The 14,409-nt window shown below is 41.9% G+C and overlaps 1 protein-coding gene across 3 annotated transcripts in view; it reads left to right on the top strand.

The window, feature by feature from the left end:
* The window catches only part of Txndc16 (thioredoxin domain containing 16), a 77,724-nt gene extending 63,606 nt beyond the window's left edge, over positions 1 to 14,118 (top strand). For 2 of the 3 annotated variants that reach the window (XM_036175760.1, XM_036175762.1), the window contains 3 exons: positions 1,940 to 2,100; positions 3,454 to 3,644; positions 13,028 to 14,118. In XM_036175760.1, coding sequence (XP_036031653.1) covers positions 1,940 to 2,100; positions 3,454 to 3,644; positions 13,028 to 13,293 — 618 coding nt within the window. In that variant the 3' untranslated portion in view covers positions 13,294 to 14,118. Of the gene's footprint in view, positions 1 to 1,939; positions 2,101 to 3,453; positions 3,645 to 6,764; positions 6,938 to 13,027 lie in introns of all 3 variants that reach the window. The other variant, XM_036175761.1, reaches the window with a different exon arrangement.
* The last annotated feature ends 291 nt before the right edge of the window (positions 14,119 to 14,409 follow it).

A 14,409-nucleotide genomic window follows, 5' to 3' on the forward strand; every position in this document is an offset into this window, starting at 1 on the left:
CAGATCTCGTTACAGATGGTTGTGAGCCACCATGTGGGTTGCTGGGGATTGAACTCAGGACCTCTGGAAGAGCAGTCGGTGCTCTTAACCTCTGAGCCATCTTTCCAGCCTAGATAATGATTTTAAGTACAAAGAGAAAGATGTGGAAGAGAAATGATTGGCAGAGGGAAGGCAAACGGATTCAGAACTAAATAGGGTAAGGCATATGCCAGCGTGTTGTTCAAAGGTGAGGTAATACTGACAAAGGTGACGGCATCATCTAAAAAAGTCAGGTTGTTGTTATTTATTTATTTTAATTAATTTATTTTTATTATATTTGTGTTTTAATTTTACACATCAGCCATGGGTTCCCCTTTCTTCCCCTCTCCCTCCTCTACCCCCACCTTCCCCCCATCCCCTCCCCTCCATTCCCATCTCCTCCAGGGCCAAGACTCCCCTGGGGATTCACCTCAACCTGTAGATTCAGTACAGGCAGGTCCAGTCCCCTCCTTCCAGGCTGAGCACAGTGTCCCTATGTAAGCCCAAGGGAGAACAAGGAATAACAGACCATGATAAATGAAGACCACATGAGAACAGGAATAGGCAGAGTGCTGGAGAGGTCCCCAGAAATCCACAATGATACCTCCACTGTAGACTACTGGCAATGGTCGAGAGAAAGCCTGAACTGACGTAGTGGGTGATCGGATGGCCAAACACCCTAACTGTCGTGCTGGAAGTGTCATCCAATAACTGATGGAAGTGGATGCAGAGATCCTCAGCCAGGCCCCAGGTGGAGCTCCAGGAGTCCAGTTGTCGAGAAAGAGGAGGGACTGTAAGAGTGTGAATTGTTGAGACCAAGATTGGAAAAGCAAAGTGACAAATAGCCAAACTAATGGAAGCACATGAATTATGAACCAAAAGCTGTGGCGCCCCCAACTGGATCAGGCCCTCTGGATAAGTGAGACAATTGAATAGCTTGAACTGTTTGGGAGGCCCCCAGGCTGTGGGACCCGGACCCGTCCTTAGTGCAAAAGTCAGGTTGTTAATGAGGTTTCTAGGGACCCAGTGAAATAGGAAGCTGACAGGCTGTGTGCTGCATTCCGTTAAACTCCTTCCCCACTGAGCCTCAGGTTTCCCATATGGTGGGAGATGATGTTTCTAGCTCACAGATGCCTCCAGGGGGCGCAGTACTACTGCACTGAGTCCACAGCAGGCTGCTTCTGTGAAATAGAACTAAAAATGGTAGATTAGATTACTTACTCTTCACCAAATTCCCGTCAGTTGCTTTAAACTCAGGAGAGGTAAGATTGGCTTTGAGATTTGTTTTAGCACATCTTTAATTATTTTAATCTTCCAAAAAATTCACATGTTTGGAAAAAGTAAGCTAAGCATGGATAGTAGGAAAAAGGTTATAATTTCAACATTTAGCTTATGTTTTAACCAGAAAATTTTACTAGAGGGAAGTATGAAAGGGTTTTACTACATGTGTGTTAGCCTATATGGATCCAGAGTTCATCATGAATTATTATAGAGGCATCAGCTAATATGTCCTTTTGTTTTGTTTTGTTTTTTGAGATAGGGTTTCTCTGTGTAGCCCTGGCTGTCCTGAAACTCATTTTGTAAACCAAGCCAGCCTCGAACTCACAAAGATCTGACTGCCTCTGCCTCTAGAGTGCTAGGATTAAAGGTGTGTGCCACCACTGACTAATATGTTCTTAAAGCTAATATGTTCTCAAAGTCTGTTAGTAATTTTATTTTGACTATAATTCATTACAATGAGGTAGGATTGAATTTGAAGCGCTTAAGATTTACTTACTGTGGTCAGATTTCTGAATGAAAATGTTTGAATTACATTTTATGAACTAAAATTTCCTGAGTGACTTGAGCATTGTTTCTGCTTTATGCTGTATTATGCCCACGCTTTTCATCTGAGGGATTTCGTGTGCTTCTGTTTTAACAGCCAGAAATCACAGTAGAGAATCTTCCCGCATACTTCAGACTTCAGAGGCCATTGCTTATCTTGTTCAGTGATGGCCGCATAAGCCTTCAGTTTAGAAGCACAGTTCTAGCCCTGGTGAGACAGAAGAAGTTGGATTCCTTCATCCCATGCTGGTTAAATTTGTAAGTATCTGTTGAATAATTTTGTTTTGACTTAAGAGGTAAAGGGTGGGGGAAGCCTGTGGTGTGGTGCATACCTGTAATCACAGGACTCATGACTTCAAGGCCACTCTCAGCTCCATAAGGAAATACAATTATTTCATTTTCATTAGGAAATGAAATTCTGTAACCTTTATAGTTAACATGGAACCAAATTCATCATCGTGATATTTTCCCAACTAATTTTCTCAGACAGGTTCTAAGATGACCTTATTTAGACTTGACTATTATTCTAAAATAATTGCAAGCAATATTTTCTGATTTTAAAAGTAGTTGATGTCTGTTGAAAACAGTGGCAAATAAGAAAGGAAGCATTGTAGTATTTGCAAGCTTTCATTTGTTTCTCTATATACTTAAAGTCACCCCATAGTATTAGGGAAGGGTTTCATTCAGTGCATCTCTAAGTGGTATTTTTTTTTTTATTTTGCATGTTTTCTAGATGAATGGCTGGTACTTCATTAAATGTCTGTGAATTCAGTTCACATGTACACACATGACCCTTGTTCAGACTCACAAGATGGAAGACATGCTTTCTTTTTTTAAACTTACTTGAAAACCAACAAAAGTGTGGTAATGCACATTTATGTTGTGGAGTCTTCTTAACATTCCATCTCACTCTTGAGGCAAGTTTGACCCGGTACCTACCATGGTAGGCATCTAGTGTTTTATGTTGTGTGAAACATGCTGCCTCAGGAAGCTTGGCATCCTTAATATGTAGTTCCCTGTAGGAACACAGTTATTCTTTTAGCTCTTTTTTTGTGCCTGTCCTGGAACTCACTCTGTAGACCAGGCTGGTTTTGAACTCACAGAGATCTGCCTGCCTCTTTCTCTTGAGTGCTAGGATTAAGGCATGTGCCACCACCGCCTAGCTTCTTTTAGCTCTTTGATGTGCAGTTAACCTCCCCCATTTTTCCCGAGGAAAGGGGCTCATTCTTAGGGGAAAGAAGTCTTTGTAAAAGTAAGCATCCTGTTATAGTTACGCCTCAGGTTAGTTTGGAGCTGACATGCAATGGGTGCCTAGCTAAACTTTAAGGAGAACCTGCTGATTGTCTCAACCTGTGTTGGTAAGGCTTTAAGCTCTTTGTTTTCATGGAAAGTCACCTGCAGTCTTTCTTCTCCCACGGTAGACTGCCCCAAGTCACAAAGAAACTTTAAAAGAATTTGATTACTAGTATAATCATAGACCTCTTGATCCTGGAGAAATCTTTTCATAAGCTTACAGGCAGGCTGATCATTGAAGTTTACTGCTCTATACATGATTATTTTCTTTGTTGTATTGAAGGAATAATTTACATATTCAACCATCCCTTCTTGCAGAAAGAATACTCCTGTGGGGAGGGGAATCTTGAAGGCATATTTTGGCCCTCTGCCGCTGCTTCCTCAGCTGCTTTTGGTGAACCTGCACTCAGGTGGTCAAGTGTATGCATTTCCTTCAGCACAGTCTATAACGGAACAAAACCTGATTCTGTGGCTTGAGAAATTAGAAGCAGGACTAGAAAATCCTATCAGTAAGTTTTCTGTTTTCTTCAGTACATTGAATTCTGTATTTTGTTGCATACGTTTTCAGTGTTAATCATAACTAATAAAGATGAGAATGAGTAAAGCTGTAATATCTATTTGTGCTGTAAGTATTAGTGTGTTGATTGCATTTTCTGTGCAACAGTCTGGTCCTAAAGTCCCAAATGGAGACCACTGCCTCACCTACTAAGGCCCCCTTCTTTTGAATCCTGATTTGTCAAGTCCATATTGCTTGTGTACATTTCCAGTGTCTTCAGACATGTGAGTCTTGTAATATATCTACTTTAGAAAATTGTCAGATTGGGAACATGGACCTACCAGAGTCCCCTGTGCCATCTTCATACATCTGTAAATTGCAGGTGTCACAAGACAGTCTGCATACAGCCTCTTCTTATGCATGACAATCTTGTTTTCCTATAGCTGTAAGAAAATATATGGTTTAATAGGATGTGAGTCATTTATGAATAGTACATTATTATATAAAACTCTGATTCTGAGTATTCTGAAAACGTGTATTTCAAGCTGAAGATGTCTCCATGAGCACATACTCTTCTGTTGACTAGATTAACTGTCATATTGGTAACAAGAGTGAGTTTTATTATCTACTTCTCTACTCCTCATTAAAAGTTGATGTGGTGTAGGTATTTCTCATAGAAATACCACTCTATGAAGTTTAATAATAATAACAGCATCATTGAATGCTTACTAGGTGTGTATGACATTGATTCATCATTATTTAATTCTCCTGACAGTCATATGAAGTGTATCCATAGAAGTGTTCAATAACTAGTTTAAAATCACAATTAACCAGTAAAAGAAGAAGTGTGAATTCCAACCTGGATCTCTACTGTGGAGCCACAGTTTTTGTTTTTACATGTGTATATGTGTGTGTGGTGTGTGTACATGTATATACACATGTTCAAATGTGTGTGAGTGCCTGTGCTTGTGGAGGCCTGAAGTTGACATTAGATGTCTTCCTCAGCTGCTCTCTACTTCATTTATTGAGGTGGGATCTCTCCCTGGATCCAGAGCTTACTAATTCTAACTAGTCTAGCCAGCTTGCCTTAGGTTTCCCATTTTCTGCCTTGTGAGTGTTGGGATTATAGGCAGCCACCAGGTCTGTCCAACTTGGATGTTGGTCCAAAGGGACCCTGACCATTGAGCACTCTTCCCAGTCCCTGAGACAATTTTTAAAACTTGACAAGTGGAAATCTTTATGTTTATGTTGTGCATGATATTTTGATACATACATATATTATGGGATGATTAAATCAAGCTAATTAACATTTGTTACCTCATGTACTTATTTATTTATTTTTTTGTGATGAGATCATTTAAAATCACTGTTTGGGCTGGAGAGATGGCTTACCAGGTAAAACAGGCTTGAGGACAGGAGTCTGGATCCACAACACCTATAGAAATGCTGGATGGGTGAGGCTGCCTGCCTGAAATCCCAGCATGCAGGAGGCAGAGGCATGGGATCCATAGAGCAAGCTGGTTAGCTAGGCTAACTGCCAAGTTCTGGGATCAAGCCAGAGACCCTGCCTCAATATTTAAGGTGGATGATGATTCAGGAAGATACCTGAGGTCAACCTCTGGTATCCATTCCATGTACACATGTGCCTGCACACTTTTTTTTTTTTTTTTGCCAGTGCTGAGGACTGAACCCAGGGCCTTTTGCTTGCTAGGCAAGCATTCTACCACTGAGCTAAATTCCCAACCATGCTTGCACACTTACCCACATATATACAAACACACAGTTTTGCACAGTACATGCATATATACATGCAAAAAAGAGAAAAGTTTACTGTTAAGAATTTTCATGTTTGTGTAATGTACTGTTTACCACAGTCCCTGCTCTACAGCAGAGGTCCAGAACACGTTCTTTGTCTAACAAATTTTGCGCTCTTTGGCCAATATCTCCTCATTTGTAGTTTCCCCTTCCAGCTTCTTTACGTCGATGTGTTTGGTTCTTTTAGATTTGTACATGTAAGTGAGGTCATGTTGTATTTGTCTCTCTATACCTGGAGTCATTGGCTAAGTGTGATGCCCTCAGAGTTCATCCACAATGTCACAGATGACATGATTCTGTTTAAAGAATGAATAGCATTCCATTGTGTGCACTCATTGTTTGTTATCCCTTTATCTTTTGATGGACACAGGTCACCTTCAGATCATGACAGCTATGAATGCTGCTGCAGTGAGCATGGGATATAGATATCGTGACAGTCTAACATCCACAAGCCATTCTAGCTTTAAATTTAATCTGTAGTACTAATGAATACTGTCATATGTGGGTGTTTATGTCTGACTCCATCTCTTGGGGTACAGTTTACAAAGGATAACCATAGTATAGCATGGATCAACAGTCACTGCTGTTTATGGGCAGATAATATTTTACCACACAGAGACACTACATTGTGTGTATCTGTTCATCATGTGATAGGGTGCCTTTTGGGGCGTTTATCCACCAACCCCACAGCTCCCCAGAGTTTTCTTGAGTGTGAGCAGTGGGAAATATTAGATAGAAGGATTTATAGTGGGAGATAAACAGATAGAAAATAAAGGCTAGCCTCGAGAGGGCCTGGAACCTTTTCCCATGAGCCCTGACTGTCTCTGCCCCAGGGTATTTATAGAGACGCCAAGGGGGTGGAGCAAAAGACCTCCTCCCCCAGCACAGCCAAGTGCAGACCATCTCAGACACCTGCACTCAGGCCCGTGACCCTAATCATCCTCTATGTGGACCTGCTGGGTAAAGCCACGAGGAACCCGAAAACGGGCTCCCACAGTGCCTTCAATTTTTGGCTCTTACGAATAATGCTATAATAATGATGAAATAATTTACATGTCCCTGTCTGTGCTCTACTGCTCTGCTCATTTACATATCCCTGTCTGTGGTGGTCATACCACACTATTACTGTAGCTTTAGATTAGATTTTGTTTTTGTTTTTTTTAAATTGGGACATTTAATTCCATTCTAAATTGTTTTGGCTATCCTGTATTCCTTTAGAATGATAGCTTGATAATACTTTTGTTTTACTTTCTAAGGCAGTTCATTGGCTGTAATACTTTCCCTGAAACTGAGAAAATTACCTATCTTTACTGTTTAGCATCAGTCCTAATGAGGAAGGAGGCTCCTGGTCCTTTCTTACATGTGAGGATGCACCCTTTCATCTCCAGCTCCTGCGCTCTCCAGATGCTTGTCTCCTCCGCACTGCCTCCTTACAGGGTCATGTGAATGCTGCCACTTTGCTCTCAGGGGCCAGCCCTATGGACTCTTCAGGTAGAGATGGCTGGATCTCAAACAGAGAAACAGTGGATGCTCAAAACACAGCCTTGATAGCTCTTTCATTGCTCTCCCACTCCATCCCTCTCACAGCTTGACAGTCCCATCCCCTCCCCTCTTCTGCCCCCACCCCACACCCCTAATTTACTCATTGGGATCTCATCTGTTTCCCCTTCCCATGGGATCAGTACATCCCTCTTAAGGGTCCTCCTTGTTTCCTAGCTTCTCTGGAGCTGTGGGTTGTAGTCTGATTATCCTTTGCTTTATGTCTTGATAGAGGGAGGCATTATGAAGTAAGGGAGAAACCTGGTGCTAGGGAAATTCCTAGGAATCCACAAAGACAACCCCAGATTAGACTATTAGCAACAGTGGTGAGGGTGCCTGAACTGGCTTACCCTGGTAATCAAATTGGTGAATACCCTAATTGTCATCATAGAGCCTTCATCCAGTAACTGATGGAAGCAGATGCAGAGATCCACAATTGTGTGCCAGACTGAGCTCCAGGAGTCCAAAGAGAGGGAAGAGGGATTACATGAGCAGGGGGGCAGGATAGCAAGACCATGATGGGAAAATCTACAGAGACTGAACCAAGCTTGTTGGAACTCACTAACTGTAGACCAGCAGCTGTGGAACCTGCATGGGACCAGACTAGACCCTCTGCATGTGGGAGACAGTTATGTAGCTGGGTCTGTTTGAGGGGCCCCTGGCAGTGGGATTAGGATCTATACCTAATGCATGAGCTGGCTTTCTGGATCCCATTACATTTGGTCAGATACCTTGCTCACCCCTGATAAAGCGGGGAGGGTCTTGGTCCTGTGTCAACTGAATGTACCAGGCTTAGCTGTCCCCCCATGGGAGAACTTACTCTATTGGAGGAGGGGATGGGGGAGAGAACCCGAGGGAGGGGAGTAGGAGGAGGGATGAGAAGGGGATCTGTGGTTGGTATGTAAAATTAAAAACAAAAACAAAAACAAAACACAGCCTTGAGCTCATGACCCAGTTTCCATGCTTAGTGTTGGTTTTCTCTTTTGCTATGCAGAGAGATACACAGTTCCTACTCAGATACATCACAAAGTTACTTTAATAGTCAAGTAAGGCAATATGTTTAGGGGCTTTGTAACATGTGAACTTGAAGCATTATCCATGTTAAGTTCTTTCTGGAAAGGATATTCTGAGAACTTTGATTCTGTTCTCACAACTGTTGCTAGTAGTTCTGAAAGAATCACAGTCCTCCTCAGAGTTTTCTCAGAGTCTGGCCTTCCTTCTGTGCAGTTTTTAATGCCTTCAACACTGCACCCACTGAGGGTCTCCATTATTTCTGAGTGTCTGCTTCTGTTCTTAAGTTACTCCTTATAAGACTTAATGGCATGCCCCTGTGTGGTGTCCCTCTGTGCTAGCCAGACTGGACACCCTTACTTAGACAGGTCTCTGCTAACCATGTTTTGAGAGAGGGTCAGAAGCTGGACCAAGGTTGTAGTGACATTCTAGGAATACAGTGGGAGTGACCCACATCACAGATGAGATTGTGGCCCTGGCCATTCTTACTGGGAGTTGGTATGCAAATTTGTCCAGTTACCCATCCTCTCTTTGCTCTGGCCAGCTTTTCAATGCCATGGGGACATTATTGTGTTTCTGTTGCTTTAAAGATTGAGGGAGTAATGCCTGGCATATAATAAAGGTTCAAGAAGTGTTTGCTACTGTTCTTTATGTCACTAATAATTTCACGAATAATGTATCAGCCACACGATCAAAGAACAGATTTGTTTTGATTGAAAACATTAAGACCTTTCTGTATTTCCCTCAGCAACATTGAAATGTCAAGTTCCAATGGTTATCCTTTAAAAATTGAATTTTTCTTCCCTTTAAACTAGACTTTCCTTAAAGATACTTTAATAAACATTTAAGTGAACATTGCCAACTGTAGATAGTCATACTTTTTCCTTCAACCTTTCCCAGATCCTTCCAACTCCCTACACACCTAACTTCCTGTTAACTTTCTAAAAAAAAGTAAGACGAACCCATCCAACCAAGAAACAATAATAACAACAAAATGAAAATCAAAACAGAAAAACAAAAAATACCAAAACAAAACAAGCAACAACAACAGAAAACCATGGAGTTCACTTTGCTTTGGACACCCACTCCTGGGCATGAGCCTGCCCTGGAGCGTGGTTAGTAAGTTCTGTTGGAGAAAGTGATCTTCCTTCTCCCAGGAGTGTTTTATTGCAAATAGCTTCTTGCCTAGGGGAGAACTTTGCATCCACATCCCCTTCTCTGTTTGTCTGGTTTAGACTCGGGCAGACCTCTGCATGTCATCCCAGTCTCTGTGAGTTCACATGCGTGTCAGGCCTGTTGTGTCTGGAAGATGCTATTTCCTGGAGTCGTTCCTCCCCTCTGGCTCGTACAGTCTTTCTGCCTCCTCTTCTGCATAGATTAGTGAGCATCAAGAGGAGGAATTTGATAAAGCATCCCATTGAGGGCGAAGTTCTCCAAAGTCTGTCATTCTCTGCATAGCGTGACCAGTATTTTAAAATAATGTGAAGATTCACTGCATGGCACTCATCTAAGGGAAAGTATCTAATCACTGTGTATTTATAGTTCAGTTGACGCCATGGCACTTTAGAATTACTTGTCTATAATTAACTTTAAAAAATGGACTTGTTTTCATAAAGTGTGTGGAAAAGATACTGACTTAAAACCAGAAAATGCTTCAAGATTAAGGCATTGCTAGTATGAGTAACAAAGTTAAATATGTTCCAAAATAGTTTTTTTTGGGGAATGATTCATAGAAATAGTTACTTTTCAGAGCCAGGGAGATGGTTCACTTGGTAATGGCTGTGCAAGCCTGATGGCCTGAGTTTGATCTCTAGCACTCACATTTAAAAAAAAAAAAAACCGGGCGGTGGTGGCTCACGCCTTTAATCCCAGCACTTGGGAGGCAGAGCCAGGAGGATCTCTGTGAGTTCAAGGCCAGCCTGGTCTACAGAGCAAGATTCAGGACAGGCACCAAAACTGCATAGAGAAACCCTGTAATCCCATTGCTGAGGAGGCAGAGATGAGTGTGCTTGTTTGGTCAGTGAGCTGTAGAGACCATGATTAAAAAAATAAGGGGAGTCATTGAAGAAGATACTACAGACACCATAGTTTACTTCTGGCTTCCATTGTCTTAACACTTCCTCATCATAGTCCATTATTAAAGGAAGTCAGCAGGGCAGGAACCCAGAGGCAGGGCTGCCGTGAGGCCACGGAGGGCTAATCACTAATTAAGAAAATGTCTCAAAGGCTTGCCTAAAGCCCAACCTTATGGAGGCATTCTCTTAATTGGGGTTCCCTCTCCTCAGATGACTTTAGCTTATGCCAAGTTGACATAAAGCTAGCTAAATGCTCACACACACACACACACACACACACACACACATACACACATATTTTTAAAAAAAATGTTTAAAAATAGAATAGAAGGCCAGGTGTGGTGGTGGTGCACACTTTTAATCCCAGCACTTGGGAAGTAGAAGCAGGTAGATCTCTGAGCTTGAGGTGATCCTGTTTTACATAGCGAGTTCCAGGACAGCCAAAGCTACACTGTCCCATAAAATAAATAAAATTAAGACAGGATGCTTTTTAGGAGGACTGGAGTGGATGGTGTTTGTAATTTTAAGGGTTTAATCTACAATTTTAAGACATTAGTCTATTAAATGGATGTGATGGATTATATTTATGGATGATTTCTTAATTATTACTTTGTGTGGGGTATCTATCAGAGAAGACTTTGCAGACATGGGTTTAAGTCAATAGAAAGTCTTTATTAGCTGGCCAGTGACTACAATGAGTGTTTGGAATCCCAGTATAGCCCTGAACCTTTCTCAGGGTGAGCTTTTAAGCACAGAACCATGTCCTGGGTTGACATACTTCAGTTAACAACAACAATCAGCCTGAAGTGGAACCACAGAAGTCAAAATGCAAGGTTAGTAAGTACCTTTAGAGACTTTCCCAGAACTATGGACTTGGATGGATTAGGTCTTTGTTTTGGTTTTGGAAGGTGGTGCTGTCCACATGCTGAGTTTTATATAGCCTGAATGGTACTTCCATCATGGAGTCAACTGTGCTAAGATCTCGGGGCCTACTAAGTCTGGGTTCCTGTTACAACTATTTGTAAGGGTGTACACAGGTGCACAGCTGAGTGTATTTATTGTGTGTACTATGTGCATGCAGGAGCCCTCAGAAATCAGAAGAAGGGTTGGGTTCCCTGGATCTGGAGTTAGCAGCAGTTGTGAGCCATCCATTGTGGGCACTGGGGACTGGAACCTGGATCCTCTGAGGAGCAGCCAGTGCTGTTAACCATTGAGTCATCTCTCCAGCCCTAAATTACTGCTTTACATGTGACTGTTTTCTTCTGATCAGCTTTATCAATTATTTTTTCTTAAAGCTTTATTTTGTAGTTTTTGGAGACAGAGTTTTTCTGTGTAGCCCTGGCTGTCCTGGAACTCCCTCTGTAGACCAGACTGGCCTCAAACTCACAGGGATCTACCTGCCTCTGCCTCCTCTGAGTGTTGGGATTAAAGGTTTGCACCACCATGCCTGGCTCTTTAACTATAACTAGTTTTAATCATAGTATACCTCTCTTGCTATGGCTTGTCTACTTTGAAACACAAATGGAAATTTGATCAGCTCTTGGCCGTGTTGGAAGGTGGGTCCTAGAAAGTGGCATTGGGTTCTAAGGGAGAGCCCTCGTGAATGGATTAATGGATTAATTGAGGGAATAGATTAGCTCCTCTAGGAATGGAGCCTCCTTTCTCTTGTATACCCACCCACTCCCCTTCTGCTTCCACAGTTAAATTGAAGCAATCTGGGGCTCTCTCCAGATGCTGTCACCTGACCTTGAACTTCCCAGACTCTAGAACCATGAGCCCAGATAAACTTTTCTTTGTAAATGACCCAAACTCAGCTATTACGTTACAACAACAACAAAACAAACAAACAAAACCAAAGTAAGACATGCACTCACTGCACGAAATCTGAAGTTCTCCATGTTGAACCTCGTTCTTGTCCATTGAATCAAGTCAGACATTTACAAATTGACACTTGTTTCAGTGATTTTTGGAATGTTCTAGCATGGTGCTGTTGTGTCCAACTCTAGTGACCTAGCCCAACCCTTTGATTTGAGACTGCGTTTTCACATTGATTTAGTGGTTGGTGGTAGATTTTCCATCCTGACCAGGTCTCATGGGGAGTGACAGCAGCTGCAGGTCTTTCTGTGATGTGTATCTGCTGCAGTGCAGGGGTGAATGCTAGATTTACTTTGTTTGTTTGTTTTTGTTTTTGAGATGATTTCTCTGTGTAGCCCTGGCTGCCCTGGAACTCACTCTGTAGACTAGGCTGGCCTCATACTCAGAGATCTGTCTGCCTTTGCCTCTCCAGTACTGGGATTAAAGGCATATGCCATCACTGCTCAGCAATTTACTTGTTTTGAACAATCAAACAGATTAAAAAAAAAAAAAAAAACTGGAGAAGGAAACAAGAAACTTGATATTTTAACTTGTACTTGTCTGTCTGTAATCTTATTTGTTTTTTAATCCCCAATAAGGGTTAGCTGGCAATAAGATTTTTTTTTGTTTTTATTAACACTTAATCAATTGTAGAGAAATAAGTAGAATATGAATATAATGCTAAAATATGAACCTAGAGGCTGAAGAGATTCTTCATCGCTTTTTGTGAAAGCCAGAGGTCCCAGCGCCTGCAAAAGAGTCAAGCATGGCTGCTGTGTCTGTAACCCTAGTACTGAGGGATGGAAACAGGCTGATCCTGGGAGCTTGCTGGCTAGCCAGAGTGGCAAACCACATTCAGTGAGAGACTGTCTCAAAAAAATAAGGTTGAAAGCAGTAAAGACAATGGACTTCTCCTCGGCCTCTGCATGTACCCTGGAAGGTACCTATATACCCTCGTTATATAACCACAGATGCAAATGGGGATGGCTAATAAGACCTTCCTACAAATACGCATTTCAAAATAAAACACTTTGTAGCTATATTCATACGGTGATTTCATCTCTGTTAATTGTTAATACGCTTGGTTGTCTCTTCCTTCCAGCAATTTTATCGGCTCAGGAATGGAAGCCTCCTCTTCCAGCTTTTGATTTTCTAAGTATGATGGATGCTCCTACATCTCAAGCTCCCACAAAGAAAGTTCTGGAGTGTATGAATGAAGCAGAGGTACAGGATAGTGCTGAGCAGCCACAGGGAAGTCAGTCAACAGCCAGAAGAGAGCCGGTTGAAACGCTCAGGATAAAGCACTGGAACAAGAGTAACTGGCCAAAAGACGCGGAAGAGCCTCTGCAGCTCCACAAGGAGTTATGATCAGACCTCTCAGGCTGGCCTCTCTGAGGCCCGAGAAACTCAAGGTTGATTCTGTTAAGGAATAATACTAAATCATGTCACGTCTGAACACGTGCCATTCAATGGATTGCAATACAAATCACATATGTACAGTTTCTTAGTGGCTATACTTCAGAACCATAAAATGAGCAGGTAAAATTGGTTTAAAATGTATTTCATCCAGTAAGTAAACACAGATAGCTTAATTAATATAAAGATGCTGAGAGATTTACTTTTTCTATATGAATTCTTCAAAATACAGTGCTTTTTTGTACTTAATGCCATCCCTCGCTGAAGAGAGCCATGTTTCTGGGGCTTATTTGTCACAGGTGTTATGTGACTGTTGTATTGGGCCGCTCACTGTCAGACAAACACCAGTATAGTTCACCTAGTTCTAGCCATGATGTATATTTGAATCAAAACTGCAATGTAACTCTACTGCATCATCATTGATCTACAGTGGAACCATAGCTGGCAGTTGTATCTATTCTCTTGTAGTCATAGAAACCAGTACTTTCCAGTTCTGCCCCCAGGGATGTTTGTCAACATGAAGAGACAGTTTCAGTACTGTGACTTAGGGATACTACTGACGTCATTGTATGGAGGTTAGGGTGCTCCTAAGCACCCTACGTTGGACAGCTTCCCCCATCAAAGAATTGTCTTTCCCGTAATGTCAGGAGTGCCAAGGCTTCCTAATCCTGTGTTCACTTAGCTGTAGCACAGTGGGATCTCAGTGTCTTCTATGTTACATTAAAAATGAATGGCTGTCTTACCCTGATTATTATAAATGAACTTCTTGACGATTTATTTGTTTGTACTCTATGTGTTTGAGTGTTTGGCCTGCATGTGTGTAAATGTACTACCTGTATGCCTGTTGCCCACAGAGGTCAGAAGAGGGCATTGGATCCCTGGGACTGGAGTTATGGATAGTTGTGAGTTGCCATGTTGATGCTGGGAACCAGACAGGGGTCCTCTGCAAGAACAGCCAGTGCTCTTACCTGCTGAACCATTTCTCCAGTCCCAATTTCTATAAAACTTCCAAGAAGCAATGAAAGTCTCCACAAAAGGACTTAGAATATATGTAAATCTGTGTGTGCT

Source organism: Onychomys torridus, unplaced genomic scaffold (genome assembly GCF_903995425.1).
Source record: "Onychomys torridus unplaced genomic scaffold, mOncTor1.1, whole genome shotgun sequence".
In the NCBI taxonomy this organism is placed as follows: Eukaryota; Metazoa; Chordata; class Mammalia; order Rodentia; family Cricetidae; genus Onychomys; species Onychomys torridus.